Genomic DNA, 19,296 nt, shown 5'->3' with positions numbered 1-19,296 from the left:
AGAGCCACCTGACTGAAATACTATTACGAAACTTTCTTGCCTTTCATTCTGTGTCGATCAACAGTTGCAGGTCTGTTCTAATGACTAATTTCAAACCATAATTAAAGGGATACCAAGGTTAGATAATTTTCACTACTACCACCAAAATGTCACACTGGTGTGCACACACAAAATAAAAAACATTACAATTATATATCTGCAAGTTAAAGTAAGGCTTTTTTGGAAGACATTTCCAAAATCACTGATAAGCTGTACTAACCAAGATCCAAAGAGAAAGACAGTGAAGCTGCTCTCCAATAGTGAAAATACTTCCTTATTTAAGAATGTATGTGGTCGGACTCCTCTTTATCAACGCCAGCACCTTTGCTCTCCTCATAGACTTTAACTTTCAAGTTGAAGACCGCAATGATCCCCACTCTATGGTTCTTCTAGAAGACATCGGAATCCTGGGTCTCATCCAGCACATTAAAAAATACATCCACAGAGCCAGACACATATTGGACCAGATAGTCTCTTCAATTGGCGACATCACAGTTAACAAGTCAGCAACTCTGACGTGGACAGACTATGCCCTTGTCCGTTTTAGCATACCCATCCTGCACCACCACAGACCTACTACTTCTGGACCACCTGCAGCAGTTGGAAAAGCATCACAGGAGAGGACTGTGCTTCCTCCTTCTCTTCTCCACATACAGGCCATGAGCACACCAGCAACTTGTTGAAAGCCACCTAGAACTTCAACAGCTGGACCACAGCATGCGATAACACTGTGGCTCATCTCAAGGGCAACCTAACAGCAAGAGTTTAACCATACTCCAGCTGGCACACAAAGGCGCTCAGGCCGATGAAACATCACTGAAAGCAAAGGGAGCATAAATGGAAAACAAGTTAAGGCACCACGGATAAAGATATTTTCAAATCTGCCCATCAAAGCTACCACCAACAGTTGCAGAACAACAAGCGCACAGTTCTTGCAAACCACATTGAAGCCAGCACAAAGAGGAGCAACAACATTTTCACTATTCTCAAGATTTCACTGCATCTTTGTGAGGAGGACCCAGCCCATAATCCTTCTTTAACCCCCATGACGAGCCCGTTTTCACGTTACCCCAGTCTCAACATGTCCGAACCAGGAAAGAAGGAGTTAACTATCCCGGACGTCATTCCTACACAGGAAACAGACCAGTCCCAAGAGAACATAAACCAATGGGAGAGAGAGTTGGCCCAGCGAGGAGTGGAGCACACTCCATGTAAGGGAAGTCCCGAAGACACCGGAGGAGAGAAAGCGCAACGGAGCCCTGATGCGGGACGAACACCCGAAGAACAACGCCGAAGAGAAAGTGGGTCGGGACAGCCCAAGACTGGAAGAGGACAAACCCAGGAGGGAAGAAGCGGAAGACGGAGACGAAAACCCCGAGAGCTGGTCCGAAGACAGGTGGACGCCCCAAGAAAGCGCACACGCCGCCGCAACTTCAGGAGAGTTACGGCCCCGGCGGTACGTAATACAGACTGGGGAGGGAGTAAAGTGTGGGCCTGGGGCCGCTGTTGTTTTCTAATTTTTTTTGTTTGTTTCATTTGTTCGCTTTTCTGCATGAAAGAGGCATCGGGCAAAGAAATACCCAAATCACTTACATTGTGGCACTTGGGTTTCCTTTGTTCTTCCTTCATGGGTACTCGCTATATCCCATACCGACCTGCAATGCAGTGCTTGCCAGAGCTGCGCATACATCCACCCGATACAGCAAACACTGGCACCCTTATGTGAGCCGAGATCACGGCCCCTGAAGTTAATGGGTCAATAAAAAGGCCAGATAAAGATAATTTGCCTACATCCCCAGAAACCTTTATGTTTTCTTTTCTCACCAGTCTGCCCTTATTTCCTCCTGCACTCTCAGCGGAATGGTGATGGCTTTCTTTTCCCTCTCACATTGACAAAACTGCATACTTACCGCCATCCTCTTCCTTTATTTCCGGTAGCCGGGGGACGTCCCACTGCGGAGACGTGGGAGAAGGAGAGAAGCAAGCAATAATTCCCTCAAGCAGAGGATCATCCTGACCTGACTGTATATTGTGTTGTTGGAACCTTTAGGACTTTAATAAAAATGCCACAATTGAGCCGCACTTAAGGCCTCCGAGATTTATTCTCCGCCCATCCCTCTCACAATCTTCTACTGCCTCCAGCAGCATCACCCTCCTTGCAAGACCTCTGCAACAAGTTCTCCAAATTTTTCAGCAACAAAATCACCTCCATATTGGGCAACTTCAACCTCCAACTGGCCCCACTGTCACAACTCAACTTCCCATCACGGCCAAATAACAAACTGTGACCTCGTGGCCATGCTTTCACCAAACGGTCTATCTAACTGATCAGTGAAGCACTAGCATCCATCTTTAATGCATTGATCAACTCCACTACATTCCCAGACATCTAGATAGATGCCACTGAAACGCCCCTACTTAAGAAACCACCTGCTGATTCAGCCACAACTACAGACCTATCTGCCGCCTCGCTAACCACCTCCGCAACCCCCAGCTCCCCAATGCCATGCAGCACGAATGCTGTCCCAATCCGTTACAGAAACAGCAATCATCACCATCACAGATGACATTTGCATGATCCCTGACAAAGGAGACATGGCAGCCCTTATTCTGCTGCACCTCTCTGCAGCATTTGGTATGGTCTCGCACCATACCCTCATAAGGTTTCTGTACAAGATTGCCATCCAAGGACGAGTTCTCTGCTGGATCTGCTACATAACCGAGAAAACACAAGCTGTCAGCCTGGCACCTTACTCCTCAAAATGTCACAAACTCATCGCTGGAGTGCCTCAAGACGTGTGGCTCAGCCCAACCCTCTTCAATGCATGTATTATCCCTCTGGAACAGTCCTCCGCATACACAACCTCAACTTCCGCTCCTACACTGATGACATGCAACTCATACTCTTCCTCTCAGACAAGACCCTCAACACAAGAAACAAGTTCACCGCCTGCATGACCGAAGTCTCTAAATGGATGAAAGACAACTGCCTCAAGCTCAATGCCAACAAGACCGAAGTAGCGGACTTTGGCAAGAACACCTTGCTATGGGACTCCAACTGGTCAATGGCCAAACTCTGACCCACACCCAGAATCCACGCCAGGAACCTGGGAGTCATCACTGACAACAAACTGGGCATGAGCGCACAAGCCACCATTGTCACTACATCCAGCTTCCACACCCTGAAGATGGTCTTCAAATGGCTCCCAAACACCGCTACAAAAACGGTCACTGATGCCCTAGTCACCAGCAAGTTAGACTATGGGAATAACCTCTAATCCGGGACCACCATACAACTCACCAGAAGACTAAAAACCATACAGAACTCAGCAGTGAAACTCATCTTCAACCTCCCACACAGAACTTACATCAATCCACACTTCAGGGAGCTCCACTGGCTACCGATACACAAACACACCCATTTCAAACTCCTCACACACACATTCAAGGCTCTGCACAGCTTTGGCCCTGCAAATTTGCAGCGGAGGACACGAGCAGTGGCTGGCTGGATGCTCCAATGCAGCACCAGGATCAGTTAATGGAGTTGGCTGGACCCATGCAGGAGAATAAGATCGGGAACAGCGATGACATGCAAGGCAGGAAAGGGATTTTTTTTCCCTTTTCCTCCTGCCCTCTCTTCTATCCCTCCCCATCTCCACTTGGAGACCCTGGAGCAGCTTCCTCTTTGAGAATAGGGTTACCAGAATCTTGAATGCATGTGTCACTGTAGACTGGTTTGCAACCGCTACCATTAATACATCTGACTGTAATCTGCAACACGGAAGTAAAGTTCCATTAACATCCCCTCCTTATTGCAAATCATTAGGAGTTGCAAAACCCTTTTGTGATTGGGAAAGGCATTTCTGAGTCGTAAGGATTTTGATAAATATGAAATGTCATTTTGTGGTCACAAATCCTGTGATTTTAGTGAATCTGACGGTTTGGGACTGTAGAATCATTTGACACATCAGTCCCTTGAGGAAATCACGTAGTGACTGCCCGCTGGAAAGCTCAACAAGAAACACAATTACCTTCAGGGATACCAGAACTTTCCAAAGCTCTTCCCACAGACACTGTGGGCTGATAAAGCCTACTGATAGTCAAACGCATTCCTTGTCATTGGAAATCTCAAGAGGCGGCCAGGCTTTTAAGACTAGATAACTGACCTGATGGATCCAGAAAAAGTGTCACACATGCCACAATGAACCAACATTTTTTACTTTAAGCGTATATTTGGGCCCAAATAAATATGAAGATGAAGTCTTAACTGCAGAACTAACTTAAGAAATACAAATATTTTGAACTACACCAAACCCCATCTGCTGCTTTGAATAGTTTTCTACCCCATTCCTCACTAGCATCTAAAATGTATAGAGGTATAGAATAAGATACATAGTATCTATTTTGAGATAATTACATTAATTGTGAAATGACCGATTTCGAGATGACCAGTACTTAATTTGAAAGACACACAATTGATGGACGGAATGCAGAACAAGTCAAAACATTCACCCCCAGTCAAGAGATCTGGGTTAAATCCATCATTCTTTTGCTCACCATGCCACCCCAGTTTAGACCTGGCCATATGCAAATCAGCCTTGACCTTGTGCCTCATGGGAATAGTCCAGCTCGAACTGCCAAGCCAGGTCCTCCATGGACCGGAAACAAGCATCCTAGGACCGGTTTCAGGGTTTCACCCCTCTTCAGCCAGGATAGCTTGATTCCAGTGGCACTGTGAGCCCATGACCCATGTCTGGGCATACCTGGTGCACTTAAGACGAGAAGGCAAAAGACACAATTGATGGACGGAATGCAGAACAAATCAAAACATTCACCCCCAGTCAAGAGGTCTGGGTTAAATCCATCATTCTTTTGCTCACCATGCCACCCCAGTTTAGACCTGGCCATATGCAAATCAGTCTTGACCCTGTGCCTCATGGGAACAGTCCAGCCCGAACTGCCCGAACTGCCCGAATGGGACGGGTATGCCCAGATGTGGGTCCCGTGCTCTCCATGCCACTGGAATCAAGCTATCCTGGCTGAAGTGGGGTGAAACCAGGAATCAGGTCCTAGGATGCATGTTTACAGTCCAGGGAAGTTTGGGCTGGACTGTTCCTATGAGGCACAGGGTCAAGACTGATTTGCATATGGTTGGGTTCAAACTGGAATGGCATGGTGAGCAAAAAAACTATGGATTTAGGCCCAGATCTCTGTACTGGGGTGAATGTATGACATTGTTCTGTATTCTGTCCATCAACTGTTGTTTTTGCATTTGTCACCTAGAGTGGGACGGGTATGCCCAGACGTGGGTCCCGTGCTCTCCATGGCACTGGAATCAAGCTATCCTTGTGAAAAGAGGGGTGAAACCCCGAAACCGGTCCTAGGATGCTTGATTCCAGTCTAGGGAGGACCTGGCTTGGCAGTTCGGGCTGGACCACTCCCATGAGGCACAGGGTCAAAACTGATTTGTATATGGCTGGGTTAAAACTGGAATGGCATGGTGAGCAAAAAAACATTGGATTTAGGCCCAGATCTCTGTACTGGGGTGAATGCAGTTATGTTTACAGTATGGGAGAAAAGGGAACTTCGTCATGGAGAGATTTCTTTTTTACTCTAGGAAACAATGTTCATATGAATCTATAAAAGATTATGTTTCTGCACTTAGATCTTTGGCTGTTCCGTGTGATTTTGAGCACATTTCTTATGAACAAGTCCTGAGGAACCAAATCTTGGTGAGAACAACAATAGGAAAATACAAGAGAGCTAGTGGATCACTTCTGATATGTCTCTCAGTGCTGCTATTGAAATTGGTAAATGCAGAAAGAACAATTGTTGGACAGAATGCAGAACAATGTCATACATTCACCCCAGTACAGAGATCTGGGGCTAAAGCCATCTTTTTTTTTGCTCACCATGCCATTCCAGTTTGGACCCAGCCATATGCAAATCAGTCTTAACCCTGCGCCCAATGGGAACAGTCAAGCCCGAACTGCCAGGCCAGGTCCTCCCTGGACTGGAAACAAGCATCCTAGGACTGGTCTCGGGCTTTCAGCCCTCATCAGCCAGGATAGCTTCACTCCAGTGGCATGGAGAGCACGGCACCCACGTCTGGGCATACCCGTCCTACTCAGGGTGACCAATGCAAAAAGAACAATTGATGGACAGAATGCAGAACAATGTCATACATTCCCCCTAGTTGAGAGATCTGGGCCTAAATCCATCTTTTTTTTGCTCACCGTGCCATTCCAGTTTGGACCCAGCCATATGCAAATCAGTCTTGACCCTATGCCCAATGGGAACAGTCCAACCCGAACTGCTATTTGCGTAGGGCTGGTTCTAAACTGGAATGGCATGGTGAGCAAAAAAACAATGGATTTAGGCCCAGATCTCTGTACTGGGGTGAATGTATGACATTGTTCTGCATTCTGTCCTTCAACTGTTGTTTTGCAGAACTTAATTTGAGCCTGTCGTTTCCGGTGCTTAGCACTGGCACTTATTTGTCAACAATGGCACACATGACAGTATTCCACCTGGGTGCTGCCTCCCTCATTTAAAGATAAGCACAATCACATTCTTAGAGCTTTGGCGTCCTGGAACTGTCTGAATTGTCACGCTTGCAGGAGTGTGATGTTTGGTAGTTGTGTTGGTACTGTCATAGGCAGCCTGGTAGGGGCAGTGGGTGGTGCAAGCTACCGTGTCCGGCTGATGAGGGCCCTGGCACTTATTTCTTTACAAATTAAGCATTGGGGATCACACCGAGTTGATACTGAAAGAACGTTTCACTTTATAAGTAGATTATTTGATCGTGCTGTATAAATCATACATAGCTCTACATGTTATGGTAACTTTTGCCTAATGTGTAGCTTTCAAGTAAAAGGATTTGCTTTAAAATGAATATTGTTGCTATTTACAGGCATCACAAGTTTCATACATCACTTTTCATATCCTCACTTTCTTTCCTAAAGTCTCACTCTCCGTTATCACAAGTGCGGACTGCAAAGGATGGATTCTTTTCTTTTGCCAATATTTTCATAAGTTTAGCATATCATCTTTTATCCCCAGTATTTACTACCAAGCACTAAAAAAACTCCTCTTTCCAATTCACTCATCCCACCTTCAACTTTCAAGAACTCACTAGTAAATTCACCTACTCCTCCTACTAGCCTAATCTACCATGCAAAACAGGAAGGAATGCCTCAAACTGTTTCATAAAAGCACACATCTAACCTATAACCAACAATATACAGAAATAACTAATAACCACTGAATAAAGCACTACCTTTGTGATACGGAGTAGCGTGCTAGCCACCATAATGCAATTCAACACTTTGACAAGGGTAGTAGTAAGCAATATATAATTCCAGATGCAATCCAATCAAATACTACCATGTATTACGCCTATCATTGATCTTCCGTTTCTTCACAAGTGGATGCTTGTTGCAAAATTAGCAGGTTCATGACATTAACAATTGTTATCCTAGCTGTAGAACATCATTCTGAATCAATCTGTACATTTAGTGTCTGGTTGAAGGAGTCTCCAAAATGTCTCCAAAGCCCAAGGCCTCTTAAGTGCAAAGAAAAACAAAAATCCCAAAACAATTGCAAAAAAAAAGTCTACGCACAAACACTTTTATGATTTAAAAGAGGAAAGTAAATACCGTCAACCATTGATTAACTTACGTTATAAGTCGGGATTTTCCCTTCTTGCCTTCATCCACAGGCAACGCCTCCATTTCAGACTCTAAAACTCCACCTGGGCGATTGCTTGGTTGACTGGAATCATTGGTTGTGTTTGGTAAACTCTTGGAGGGTTTAAAGGGATCAACGGAATCATCAAACTGATCAGGATCAAAATTATAGGAACCTTTTTGGAGAGGAGATGATTTTGGAACATTGGCACTTCCACCAAAAGGGTTGAAATTTGTATCGTCCCATTGACTGGGGTCAAAGTTGTAGGAAGCTTTAGGGAGAGGCACATCGTTCAAGTCTGTGGATGAAGATGGAGCTTTTGCCGCATTTTCCACACCAACAGTTTTACTGACTGAGTCCTTCGGTCGTCTGGTCGCTAATTTACTAACTGGCTTTTTGCCCAGTTTCTTTGGGATGGGTTTCTTCACCTCCTCATTTTCTGTACCATCTGTAAAATCAAATTCCAATTTTACTGCTGGTCCTTTAGAGAGCTCAGACACCTCAGCTCCTGAAATGTTTCTCTCAGTTTCTGGAAAAGCAGGGATATTACTGGATGCAGAAGGAGAATTTTGTACCTTGTGGCCCCCAGACATGAACGGGTTAATATCATCTTTAAACTCATCAGGATTAAAGTTATAGGAGCCATTAGGAATAGGTACAACTGGACCAATACTTTCCACCTCCACTTTCTTAAGCCCAGTTGGCTTTACATTTTTGGGAACAGGCTCCAAAGGGAAAGTGTCAACTTTTGTATTGGTGTCTGCTGCCTTCGCATGAAGATCTGCCTCTGAATCAGTCATATCTTCAGGTGCGTTTAATGACAAACCTATGCTCTTGCTGGAAACCTGTGTATAATCTAGATCAATTGTCTCATCAAATGATACAGGGATGTGCTTGGTCTCCGAAGAAAAGTTTTCCAGTGTTAATGTTTGTCCACAGTCCTCTTCACTGTTTTCTTTGCCGTTCAGTTGAGTAATTTCAAGAGGCTGCATTTCGTCCCCTTTTGAAGCAGGGGTCCTCTGTAGGAAATCCCTTTGAGTGACGCCATCTACAGGTTTATCAGCATCGTCCTGCCACTCTAGAATAAGGGGTAATGAAATTTCATTAGTACTCCCGCTTTATAAGTTTTAAAATGTTTAATACAATTATTACAAATTGGGAATGGAAGTTATTTAGTTAACAGGGGGGTTCTGCTGTGTAAGGCTACTTAGCATCAGAAACAAAAACTAACAAACTCTGTGTTCAAGATTGACATGCAGAATAAACTCAGCCAAGGAGACCTAAACATGAAACAAGCATTGGCTATGCTATTAGGCCTGGCTTATGAATGAAAGTACATTTTGTCTCATTAATATGTATAGGCATGCAATAAGTCACCATAGATGCAGTCTCTTATTCATCTTAGAACTCATGTATTCATTCACTGACTCATTTTTTAATTCTCCCTATAACGCAACTAAAAGGAAGTACACACAAACTCAACAACATGTGCAAGATAAATTGAAAGAACACAAGTAGAAGAAAGAAAACATGCTGTTGTCTAAGCATGACAGAACTATGCTTGCACTAGCAAAAAGTAACATAACACTAGGTGTCCGTATTTCAGTGGAATTGTACATAGTATACCATCGATTTAATATTCCAGCATAAAAGTCACGCTTAGAACTAACAAATTCGCCATCTTACAATTGTAAAACAATGCTACACTATGGACAACAGCATTCCATAATGGTTGCCTGGCTTTGAGGAAGTGGCCATGAAGGATATTGCACACTGCGGTTGAAATGAGCAGCAAGCAAGATGACAGGTAGTATCGCCCTGGGAGCTCTAATATACACTTAATTCAAATAAATGATGTAAAGTAAAGAAATTAAAAGAGAACTATAAAATAAGGAAATTGAAAATGAAAGGACTGATCAATCAGTCCTAACACTGAAGCACACTCATTTTTAGATAGATTTACAGATGTGATGAGAAAACATAATTTACCGGACAGGAGAGTCAATGATGTGGACTTATTACCCCATTCAGTACACTGCCATAGTAGGAAGTACTATGGCTGTGATGTTATTATACGGTTCACGTATGATACAGTCACTTTTTTTAATCATCAGGCAAACACAATGAAAATGTATTTGGAGTAAAAGTATAAGTATGTTATATATCAGGAGTCTGAAATATTGAAAAATTGATTTTGATTCGTAGAATGATGCATGATTACTGTATCATTTCCAAATTTAGGAACAGTCTTTCTTTTATGTTTATGTTGCTCTGTATCTTAATAAATGAAGTCATTTATAATGATGCATTGATCAGGATGAGCAATATATCAAATTTATTTTTGACCGGTAATGATTTATAATTACTCCGAGATTACTTGAAAAATGATGTATGATTTATGTTCTGTGGTCCATCAGGTTCGTTATGCACTGTTTAGGTGGTGTTCTGGAATGAATGAGTAGTCTGTTATCTATGTTGTTTGTATATACACAAGTCTAGCTACTTACAATGAAATGTGTAATAATGAACTGAATGGGTGGTAGTGCATCATGTCCTCTGGCACAAATAAATACATTTTGAGGAGTCATCAGCTTTCTGGTGTGGCTTACATCTTTCCTGTGCAACACTGATATGGGAAACCTGATGGCTTATAACTGCAGTGAACTGTAATCCTGCTGTGTAAGTCTCAGTCATCTGAGTAGGGAGTACTTTTGATCACTGATGTGTTGTTTGTAAAAATATAAATACATCCAATATCAAAAGTGAGTACTTTTGATCTCAGATGTATTGTTTGGAAAAATATAAATACATCTGAGACTGAAAGGACTCCCATTTCACTGTAAGTGGCTAAACTTGTACATAAATAAACATATATAACAGACTACTCGTCCGTTCTGGAAAACCACCTTAACAATGCATAATTAACCTGATCCTGGCACACAGCTAAGACTATCAGATCTTCTAAAGAGATTCTAGCAAGAATTATTGAAGCGCAAACCTTTTACCCCCAAGGTTTGTCTAAGGGGATAACCAACTCCAAATCATTCCATACAAATGTAATCTGTGAGATTTCATGTAAGAAGACACGTGAATGCAGACTTTAACACGGTGCAACACAAACCACACTTAAAGGGCTATTGGTTTTAACATATGTGTTACATATCAAATAAATGAGGCCTACTGCCTTTGTTATCACTTTTTGTAATAAACAGATTAGACTAACGAAATCTGAAATACCATTTGCTAGAAAACAAATCAGCCCTATAATGCTATCGTTGGACTATCACCATAACCATCTCAGGCCTACTGTATTGAGCTTCACGCATCCCACAAGGCAACCATAAGGTATACATTCATGAAGTTACAAATGTATGCAAAATTACAGTAGGCATAAAGGGGAAAAAACTATCTCTCCCAATAGGATCTAACAAGGATTCTCACAGTGCAGATCTTCAGGTAACCAAAACCATTTCCTACCACAGTAATATGTGAGATCATGTAACAAGATACATATCTGTAGGCTTAAATACAGAGTAATAAACATCCACCCTTAAATGCGTAGTGATTTTATCATATGCTTTTCACAGTTAATATGTCAGACCTACTGCATTTATCTCAGAATTTCATAACACAAGATCAGGCCTATCAGCTTCATCATTGGCTTCAAACCTGCTGTATTGGGCATAAACCATGAGGTATGATTCTCATGTAAAGCGCTCTGATACCTCCGGGTCTAGCCAGCTCTATATAAATCCTTTAAAATAAAGAAATAAAATACCATAGTAAAAAAACATATACAAAATTACAGTTCTGAAAAAAATATAAAATCATACCTAATATAGGCGAATACAAATTATCATAGTACAAATTTTCTATCCCCCTGGTTTGTTCGGGTGGGTCACTAACATCACAACATTTGACTAATGGAATAATCTGTGAGATTCCATGGAATAAAATACCTGCCCACTGACTTTAGCATAGTTTAATAACAATCCACTCTTAAAAGCACATTGCCTTTAACACATGGTTTTCACAATAAGCAAGTACGGCCTACTTGCTTTTTCATAACTTTTCTTTCTAAACAGATCACACCTAAGGAATTCAATATAACATTTCTCAGTGAACCAGTGGGGCTTATAGCAGTATCTATTTGCTTTGAACTATAGACAAACTGGCAACTATCATGCATAGAGGTATAATATTACAAATATGCATAAAATAATAGTTGGCAAAGCAATCTACGAACCCTCTCAATAGTGCCTAACAAGAATCATTACTGAGAAATTCTTCTACTCCCAGGGTTTGCCACAGTGAGTAACAAACAACAAAATGCTTACCAACTGTGTAATCTGTGAGATTACATGTAACAAAATAGATTTAGACAGCCTGTAACATAGTATGGTAACAATTAGAGGCCTATAGACTTTAACAAATGATTTCATAATAATTAAGACAGACCTTCTACCTTTGTCAAAAGATTTCATAATAAAAAGACCAGACCTAAGGAATCTGGCAAAATGTTCCCAGTGCACCAGTCAGGCCTATAGCTGTTATTGTTGGCTTGTCACCATAACAAACTGAGGCTTACTGTTTTGAGCATATGTTTTCCACAAGGCAACCATCAGGCACACAGTCAAAAAACTGTAAAGATATATAAATTAAGTTGGCGAAGCAAAATATCTCTTCTACTAGGGGTAAACAAGTATTCTTCTATATCAACTTTGTCACCAGGTTACCAACAACAAAACCCATGCATTCTTTCATACAGAGTAATAACAATCCATCCTTAAATGGATTGATGTAAGCGTGTTCTTTACAATAAATACGCCAGGCCTGCTGGTTTATCATAACATTTCATTATAAACTGATCAAGCCTACATCTATGATCATTGGTTTGCCACCATAACCGACTAGGGCCTCCTGTATGGAGAATAAGCTTTGCCACGCGCCAAAAAGTGCAACACCAGCGCTTCTTTTCAGTGGAAGCACACAACTTCGCCCCAATCAAACACTGTACTCATGATAACCAAAAAGTGGGTGAAGGTTAAGCCTCTCTTTCATTAGATCTAAAATATTTGGGGGGGGGGGGTCTGATAACATTAGGTCTGGCAATAGCTGCGCTTTGAATTAAGCACTAAAAATGGAGTTGAAAGGCGCAAACATTAAGACAGAGAGGCATCGGCTTTAGGACATGGGGACACAGACTCAGAGAGGAGACACAGGGTGAAAGACAACCCTCAACATGGAGACGCTACCCCGGATTCTAATACAAATCGTGCAATCATCAGCACCAAGAGGCCTTGGCACTGAGATTTCTTAACCCCTTCGGGGCTGATGACGAGCTGGGCTCGTCATGGCGTAGCCCCTCGCACGCTCATGACGAGCCCAGCTCGTCATGAGCCCCACCCTCGGGGGAAGCGCCAGCGCTCCCCCCGAGTCTGCCCGATTGTTTTCGTTTCTGCGGGGATGGCAGGGGAAGACCTTCCCCTGCCTCCCCCCGCCCTCCCCGCCCGCGTCATCAATGACGTCAGCGCGCGAGGCGCGCTGACGTCACCGGAGGCTCCATTTGTTTACCGACGCGCAGGGAAGCCATTTGCTTCCTGCGCGTCGGATTGCAAAGAGGTTTGTTTTGCGGCTGGGGCGGGGGAGATTGCATTATAACTTCTAAGGAGGGAAAGGAAAGGCTTTTCCTTTCCCTCGGTGGCACTTTAGAGGTTTCCTGCTGCACGATCGTGCGATCGTGCAGCAGGAATGTTAGGGATTTTTTTTTTTTTGATCAATTTCGTAGTTCGGGGAGCGGCCCCTTGGGGAAGGGTCGCTCCCCTTGTTGGGGGAACATTATCTATGAAGTCTTCTCTTGGCTGCAATGTTGTTGAAAGGCCGTTTTTTCTACAAAAATGCTGATGGGGGTCATTTATAAAGTAAAATAATAGTGCTCATTGTAATGAAGGATGCAAGTGCCTCTGTCCTTCATTACTTATACTGATGTGTGTTTCTGAAGTGGCTAAAAAACACACCTGTGCTGCCTAGGCAAAGCTCACTAGTGTTTTTGGCCTGATGAATGTTTTTTTTTGTGTGCTGCTTTTCAAACACATGCTTTGTCTCCAGTGACCATGTGTGTGTTACTATGCCATGTGCGAAGGGGTCCCTTGAGTGAGCTGTCCATCATAGTGGGAAGCTCACAAATGTTTTTGGGGTGCTGATTGTTACCTGAATTTGTGCTGCAACTCTAGCGCCATCTTTGTCTCCATTGACCATGTGTGCGTTACTATGCAACTGCACAAATGTGCGCAGGGGTCCCTTGAGTGAGCTGTCCATCATAGTGGGAAGCTCACAAATGTTTTTGTGTTGATGATTGTTTTCCTGAGTTTGTGCCGCAACTCGAGCGCCATCTTTGTCTCCAGTGTCCATGTGTGCGTTACTATGCAATTGCACAGATGTGCGCAGGGGTCCCTTGTGTGAGCTGTCCATCATAGTGCTTGGGGTATGCACGAAACATGTAGACGATAGGAGTTGATAGGTACATCTGGACACATTACGTTTAGGGCAGCCTATCTTTCCACCCCGTTTATTACCACCTAGAGGCAAGAATAACGTTTATTGTAAACCTACTGGGCAGGTATTTTTAACACACATCACATAGTCCACTCCTCAAATACACATGCACCACACATAGTCTAATAAAGTGCTCCTACGTAACTTTCGCAAGTCGCAGCACGCCCCAGCCCGTAGAGGACTGGGATGGCCCCAATGATGAAGCATGTCACCGTGGGGCAACCCTGGTGAGTGAGGGGACACCTAAAAGAGGAGCATTTCTCCCCTTTTTTGTACACAATACCATATTTTCACAATCGACCCCAGTGTGTGTTGGTTGTTATCTGAATAAACTAGCAAGGCTCTTAGGTATCTGGAAACAGAGACCATTTGTTCATCATAGTGGGAAGTTCACAAATGTTTTTGGGCTGATGATTGCTTTCCTGAGTTTGTGCTGCAACTCGAGCCCCATCTTTGTCTCCAGTGTCCATGTGTGCGTTACTATGCAATTGCACAGATGTGCGCAGGGGTCCCTTGTGTGAGCTGTGAATCATAGTGGGAAGGTCACAAATGTTTTTGGGCTGATGAATGTTTTCCTGAATTTGTGCTGCAACTCGAGCGCTTGCTTTGTCTCCAGTGTCCGTGTGTGTTACTATGCCATCGCACCAATGTGTGCACAGGTCCCTTGAGTGAGCTGTCCATCATAGTGGGTAAATTTAGGAAAGATGGTGCACTCCGCTAGTTGGTGGGCGTTGCCAATAGGGGATCTTCTGTGTGAGTTCACATGCCTCTTATGTGTATAAATGGTTAGAGACTGTTGAGAGCAGCAGATGGGGAGAAAGAAGCTCCTGGTCATAGGAACTGTTTTAGGATTGCGCTTGTGAAAATCAAGGATGCAAGTGCCTCTGTCCAGCATCGCAGTTAACCACAGTAATTCTGTTGTCCCCCTCCCCATGAGAATCTCTGATGACGTCAGCGCGCACAGCACGCGCCAACATCTTCAGGGATTCCCAGGCGGTCGGGAAGCCATTTGCTTCCTGCGCCTGGAGGTGTTAGGTTGGTTTTGAGATATTTGGGGGGGTTTGCAAAGAGGCATCAGGGGAGAGGTAAGTGATTTTCCTCTCTTCTGATGTCTCTTTGCAGGGCATTTCTGCCTCACGGTCGCGCACAGCATTGCGATTGTGCGCTGGAAATGCCCCCACTAGCACCAGGGATTTTATTTTAGATTGTAGGAAGTGACCCATTGGGCAAGGGTCGCTTTCAGGTGGGTCGGATTTTAAATTTAGATTTTCTGGCCTCCCCCCGGTGGGCAAATCAACCCGTACTTTTGTCCGTTTTGCCCTTTTTGATGGCCCATCTGTGTGGATGTGATTTTGGGGGTAAATTTGTGTATTGTTTATTCATTTGTTATGTTGTTTGTGAAATGTAGTATTAAATTATTTTTTTTCTTCTTTGTTTTTGATCCAGGCTTTTGCTGTTTGTATTGGTGTAGGTTGTGGTTCGGTTAATGCTGGTTTTGCAGCTTGTGTAGTTGCATGTGCTTGGTAAGTAAATGTTTTTTGTACTATTTTTCCTAGATAAATGTATTGTTATGAAAAGTGAAGTTATTGCTGTTTGTGTGGCTTTGTGTTTCTTGATTGTTAACTTTCTTTTTTGTATTGCTGCTTGATGTGTACTTTGTCTAATCTATACTTTTTTTTTCTTTCCAGTGGGATTTCCTTTCTTTTTGCTGTGTTTCAGCAGAGTAGGTGCTGGTGAGTCTTCTTATATTTGGTTAGATTTGAATTGTTTTTGAGTGTATTGATTTTTGTGTGAAGACTCTACCTTGTTTACTTCTTCCTTTGCACAGTGTAGGTTGTTGTTCACTTGTGTGTGTAGTCTTCTTGATTTGTAAGGATAATGGCTGCTCGCAGGATTACTGCTAAGCAGGTTGTTAGTTTGCTTTTTGAGTCTTCCTCGGACCATGGTCCAGACACTGACTCCGATTCGGAGCATGAGGTAGGTGCAGAAGATTCAGGCAGTGAGTTTTCTCTTCGCATGGTATCATCGGATGATGATTCTTCTTCTAGTGCTGATGAAGTGCCTGTGGTAGAGAGGGACATTGATGTGCCGGTAGAGAGGGAAGAGCCATGTGAGCGGCAGCCTAGGTCCTCAAGGTTTCCCTTTTTTTCTCGTCGGGAACAGGCAAGTGTGGTAAAGGCTGCGCCCAAAAGGTTTCACATTGCTGTGGTGCGCCAAAGGTTATCTGGTGCTGCTAGTCTTCCTGTTGTTGAGCAGCATGAGGCATCTGGTGCTGCTAGTCTTTCTGTTGTTGTTGAGCAGCAAGTGGCATCTGGGGATGCGAGTTCTTCTGTTGATGTTGAGATGCAAGAGGCAGCTGGGGATGTGAGTTCTTCTGTTGGTGAAGAGATGCAAAATGTATCTGGGGATGCTAGTATTCCTGTTGGTGTAGTGAGGCAAGAGGCATCTGGGGATGCTAGTGTTCCCGTTGATGTAGTGCAGCAAGAGGCATCTGGCCTGCAGGCTAGGGTGGCTTCTTCTCCTCATGTTAGTGATGACGTCTGGGTTGCCCCTGGCATGGTGCAGCCGGAATTGCCAGACTTCACTGGTGTTCCAGGGTGTAGAGTGAATACTGACAATTTTTTGCCAATTCAATATTTTCAGTTGTTTTTTGACGATGAGTTTTTGCAGGAGATTGTGGAGCAAACTAATTTGTATGCAGAGCAGTATTTGAGGGACCACAGTGCCAGCCTTAAGCCCCATTCCAGAGCTACCCATTGGTCTCCCACATATGTTGAAGAGATGAAGAAGTTTTTGGGATTAACTTTTTTGATGGGCTTGCTAAGGAAGCCATCAATGTCTTCTTATTGGTCCACTAGTCCCTTGATGGCAACATCTATATTTCCAGCAGTTATGACTCGTGATCGATATATGCTTCTTCTTCGCATGATGCATTTTGTTGATAATGATTTAGCGTTGCCACGCGATCACCCTGATTGTGACCGTCTTTTTAAGATTCGGCCTGTCCTTGATCACTTTGTTGATCGTTTTCCTGAGATGTTTGCACCTGGAAGAGAAATAGCTGTGGACGAGTCTTTGGTATTGTTCAAGGGCCGCTTGGTTTTTAGGCAATACATTCCTAGTAAGAGGGCACGCTATGGCATCAAACTGTATATGCTGTGTGACAGTGAGACTGGATATGTTTATAATTTCAGGGTGTACACCGGTAAGGATTCCAGCATTAACACTTCTGCTTGTCCGTCCACTTTTGGAGTGACTGAGAAAATTGTGTGGGAACTAGGTAGACGATTATTTAACAAAGGCCACCATTTATATGTAGATAACTTCTACACTAGTGTGCGTTTGTTCAAGGAGTTGGCCAAAGTGGGCACTGTTGCATGTGGCACGATGCGCAGTAACCGGAAAGGTTTCCCAATAGAACTTGTTTGCAAAAGGCTTGTGCGGGGACAGTCTACTGCATTGCGATGTGGGAAGCTTCTAGCTGTGAAGTTTTCAGACAGGAGAGATGTTTACATGCTGACTACTATCCATGACGAAAGCACTGAAGCTCTGCCAGTTCGGGGTGAGACTGCTGAAGTGCGTAAACCTGTGTGCATTTTAGACTATAATAGGCACATGGGTGGTGTTGACAGAGTAGATCAGAGGTTGGAACCTTATGCTGCTCTTCGAAAGGCTTACGTTTGGTACAAGAAGTTGGCTATCCATCTTTTCCACTTGGCATCCTTTAATGCTTTTGTTGTTTTCCAGAAATCTTGTCCTGAGTCAAAGATGCCTTTTGTTAAGTTTCAGGAGACTATAATAGGCAGCCTTGTACTAGTGGAACAGGCAAGTGTGCCAAGATTTGGAGTGGTGGAGGAAGTGGCTAGACTGAAAGATCGCCACTTTCCAGAATACATTCCTCCCACAACTGCAAAAGACAATCCCACTAAAAGATGTAGAGTCTGTTGGCGAAGAGAAGTGCGGAGGGAGTCTCGTATGCACTGTCCTGACTGTCCTTCAAATCCTGGATTGTGTGTGCCAGCTTGTTTTAAATCGTACCACACACAAAAGAAGTTTTGGGAGTTTCATTGAGCTTGTAAGTGTACTGTCTGGACTGTTTTCTGTAATATTTTTTAGTTTGCTTTTAGGTTTGCATTAGTGCAAAGCATTTAGGTTTTGAATTTGTGTTAGCAGATTTGTAGGTTTCTACATTTGATTTGTGGTATTTCTTTAAAAAATTCTAATTTCGATGGTGGTGTGTGCAGGATTGTGCTTGGATTGTTGGTGTGCGTGGACTGGCGCTTGGCTGGTGGTGTGCGTGGTCTGGTGCTTGGCTGGCATAGTGCATGGATTGGAGTTGTGCTGGGGGGGGTGAGTGGATTTTTGCTTGGCTGGCGGAGTGCATGGTTAGGTGCTTGGCTGGTGGTGTGAGTGGATGGCGCTTGGCTGGTGGTGTGCGTGGTCTGGTGCTTGGCTGGCATAGTGCATGGATTGGAGTTGTGCTGGGGGGTGCGTGGATTTTTGCTTGGCTGGCGGAGTGTATGGTTAGGTGCTTGGCTGGCGGTGTGAGTGGAGTGGTGCTTGGCTGACGGTGTGTGTGGAGTGGTGCTTGGCTGGCGGCGTGTGTGGAGTGGTGCTTGGATGGTGTTGTGTTTGTGGAGTGGCGCTTGGCTGGTGGTGTGCGTGGAGTGATGCTTGGCTGGTGGTGTGTGTGGAGTGGTAGTTGGCTGTCGGTGTGCGCTGAGTGGTGTTTGGCTGGCAGTGTGCATGGTCTGGTGCTTGGATGGTGGTGTGGGTGGACTGGCGCTCGGCAGGCGGTGTGTGAGTAGTTACTTTCTGTTGGTCAATACACACACTGCTAGTTGAGTGACACTCCACACAGTCCATCATTTTGTGTAGTTGCAGTGTCAGAAATGTGGGCGTGTGAAAGTGATGGGCCCTTGAATGGCGCTGTTTGCTGGTGTGAGTGTTGAAATGTGATGGGTCCGCGGCTGGCGGTGTGAATGTTTTGTATGTGTCACGCGTACGAAAGGT

General features: G+C 43.9%; 1 protein-coding gene across 11 annotated transcripts in view; it reads right to left on the bottom strand.

Annotated features, from left to right (window-relative positions):
• The window catches only part of TACC1 (transforming acidic coiled-coil containing protein 1), an 875,899-nt gene that overhangs the window by 226,379 nt on the left and 630,224 nt on the right, over positions 1-19,296 (bottom strand). For all 11 annotated transcript variants that reach the window (XM_078666332.1, XM_078666333.1, XM_078666330.1 and 8 more), the window contains one exon: positions 7,720-8,806. In XM_078666332.1, coding sequence (XP_078522458.1) covers positions 7,720-8,720 — 1,001 coding nt within the window. In that variant the 5' untranslated portion in view covers positions 8,721-8,806. The remainder of the gene's footprint in view (positions 1-7,719; positions 8,807-19,296) is intronic.

This window comes from Lissotriton helveticus, chromosome 11 (assembly GCF_964261635.1).
Source record: "Lissotriton helveticus chromosome 11, aLisHel1.1, whole genome shotgun sequence".
In the NCBI taxonomy this organism is placed as follows: domain Eukaryota; kingdom Metazoa; phylum Chordata; class Amphibia; order Caudata; family Salamandridae; genus Lissotriton; species Lissotriton helveticus.
The sequence above is the reverse complement of the archived record's forward strand: the minus strand, read 5'-3'. Positions and strand labels throughout refer to the sequence as shown.